The sequence below is a fragment of the Morone saxatilis genome, unplaced genomic scaffold, assembly GCF_004916995.1.
Source record: "Morone saxatilis isolate NCDOM2014 unplaced genomic scaffold, NCSU_SB_2.0 Contig16, whole genome shotgun sequence".
Taxonomy (NCBI): domain Eukaryota; kingdom Metazoa; phylum Chordata; class Actinopteri; family Moronidae; genus Morone; species Morone saxatilis.
In genome coordinates this window covers 18,281,277-18,284,069 of record NW_023339718.1, presented here as the reverse complement: position 1 = coordinate 18,284,069, position 2,793 = coordinate 18,281,277, and the positions used below count along the sequence as shown (strand labels likewise).

At 41.2% G+C, this 2,793-nt stretch overlaps 1 protein-coding gene across 2 annotated transcripts in view; it reads right to left on the bottom strand.

Moving 5' to 3' along the window:
* znrf3 (zinc and ring finger 3) overlaps nucleotides 1-2,793 on the bottom strand; it is a 64,885-nt gene that overhangs the window by 8,137 nt on the left and 53,955 nt on the right. For both annotated transcript variants that reach the window (XM_035658415.1, XM_035658416.1), the window contains exon 4: nucleotides 714-845. In XM_035658415.1, the coding sequence (XP_035514308.1) occupies nucleotides 714-845 (132 nt within the window). The remainder of the gene's footprint in view (nucleotides 1-713; nucleotides 846-2,793) is intronic.

Genomic DNA, 2,793 nt, shown 5'->3' with positions numbered 1-2,793 from the left:
TTTTCTCAGTTTAATGTTATTGTAAATTGAATATATATGGCTTTCGGACTGTTGGTTGGACAAAACACACACTTGAAATACATCACTTTGGGTTCTGGAAGAACTAAAGACGTTTTTTGTTTTTTTTTGCACTACTTTTTCACATTTCACAAACTAATTACGAAAATAATCTGCATATTACTTCAAGAAGACAAGAAAAAGAGCAGATTTGGCATCTTTTTCTTGAGAGGTTGGATTTAGTTTCCAAAAAATTCAGTCCCCAAACAACTGCTTGAAACTCACTGACTCACTCCCTGAGAATGGCCAGATTGTTTCATTCTTCATCAGAAAAATGTCTCTTATCGGACAGTTCTTTCTCTCGGGCTTTCATTATGTCAAGTCATTTGACCTCAAAGTGTGGTGGTCTCTTATCAAATATTCAAAGCAAACAAACAGCTCTTTGCATGGCAGATATTAATCTCCCACAGTGCTGTGAAAAAGTTTTGGGCCTCGGGGCAGCGAAGAGCAGAGAAGAAAGGGAAAGGGTCAGATTTCACAGCTGGAATTTTCGTTTGTCTTCACGTCTAAAAACTTCTCGACGCTGTTTGGTGCATGGGCCTCACAAACATGTTCACCTCTTCCTCATGTTCCTCACATGTGCCTTAGATTAGTCTCACACACATATGTATGTCATCCACGCTGAGCAGTTTGTGGGTTTTGGTGTGAGCTCTTACCCTCGGTGGTCTATGTTGTATCCGAGCGCGAGCCACTTTCTGCTTGTTGACGATGTTCATCAACTTAACAGCATCGTTGCCCTTAACGTAAACCACCGGGCGCTTCAGAGGATCCTCGCCAACCTGGTTGAGCTGAAGAGAGGAGAGAGAGAGAGAGAAATGCAAACACAGATGAACTAATGCATAAGAAAAATGTGTTATCTAGTCAACAATAACCATTTGCCAAAGGGTCTCCCCACTGATTTTACACATGAAGTTCACTTTACTTGTCATAAGTTAGCAAAACTGTGAAAACAGCTGAATAATGTCTTCTGTGGTATTATGGGAAATGTAAGGTCAAAGTTTTTCAAGCTTGACCAATACTAGAGATTAAAAGTTAAGATATCTTGGCCTTTGCTGCTTCAATTTGGACCATTTTAAAAAAGCTGTCTTGTGAGTAATTATGTATTAATTAATGAATTATATATTACCTCTTTGATTATGTTTCTCAACTAATTCATTTAATGTGGTGATGAATTAGAGGTTGTTTTTAATGAACTAGAGCGGTCATTCTTTAGAAAAAAAACAAACTCTGTTGTGTCCAAAGATTGTCTTATTGTTGTTTCAGCTGTTCTTTCAGCCTAGATTTTAAATTCTGGAGAAAATGCTAAAAATGGACGTTAAAAGATTTTAATTATACACAGGACTGAGAAGTTGTTGTTACAAAAGCAATTAGAAAATTCATTGATGGTTGAACTGCTCTCAACTGACTGACGAGTGCAATGTTTGATGAGGAGTCACAAGTAGACATAATGCATGTGAACTTTCTGAATGCAAAAGGTGCGAATGAACCTCTCTTCTACCAAATAGGCAATATGACCTATAGGCTCAACACATGGGAACTGTGGTCGCAGTTTGCGAGAGGGAAATAGTCAGTGAATAGTATGTTCTAGCTCTCGAGTCAGTTGACATACTCCATTACTCCTCCTCTCCCTCTCTGTACTCCCCTCTCGTCTGTTGGTTGGAATCTGTAATTTGAAAAGCCCAAGGGAAATACCGAGGATATTCACATTTCTATTTCTTCTGCTGTCGTCATGTTCCCCAGTGAAATACTGTATGTTCTGGTTTAAAAGTATAGACGTGGATACTTTTGATCTTTCGCTGCTCCCACTTTGAGAAATGACTCCTCCAAGACTCTAGCTTGGCCTTGACAAACAATACCTATAAGTCCTATAATAAACTTGAGTCTAGTACTGTTTAAAGAAAGTTAAAATCGCAAACCTAACTTTTCTCCTAGCAAAAACCTAAAGTGCAGCTCTTGGCCTCACATGCTGCATTAATTGAGATAAAAAGCAGGTCAAGTACATTAACTTCATAAAGCGTCTCTCTTAATTTCGGCCCCGGGACCTTAGTTCTCCCCAAGCTCCTCCTCCCTGCCCCTCGGCCTTGTGGGTCCTGTCTCTGCTGATCGGGCCGCTCTGACTGGAAAAGCCTCTCGGGGGAATTTAACACAGCCGCCCAGCGATGCCTTTCATGTGGTCTCCGCGCAATCCCTTTTATCTCTCAGCTACGCGCTTTACTACCCAGCAGCAGAGAAGAGGAGGCGAGGAGGGAGGAAAAAAAAAAAAAACCTGCAAGTCCAGGCCTGGCGTGGTGAGGATGAATACCACAGGAGAATTCTTGCGACAAAGGCAAACTCATGTATTATACCTCTTAACAGCAAAGACACAGGAGCAAGAAAGAGTGGAAGGAGGAGGAATGAGAGTGTCTGGGTGTGTGAGACAAGATATACACTTTGTTCTTACTCCAGCCTATGTCTGCTCCCCTCAAATGTTCACTCAAAGACAGATCCATAGTCTCAGGGGATGAGGTAATGTGCGCTACCTGTGCAATTATGAGCTCAACAGAGTTTGGTCATGGTCTAGTGAAAGCTGAACCTGGATATCCATTTTCAGTCCTCTCAGAGAGCAGTGCACTTCTCCAAAACACAAGTTAGAGAGCTCAAAGGCCCAGGCTGGTTGAATGAGCGAGGCTGATCCACATGCTTTTGAACAGAACTAAAGATAGAAAGATCATTGTTTGTACAAACACTCTCTCTCTC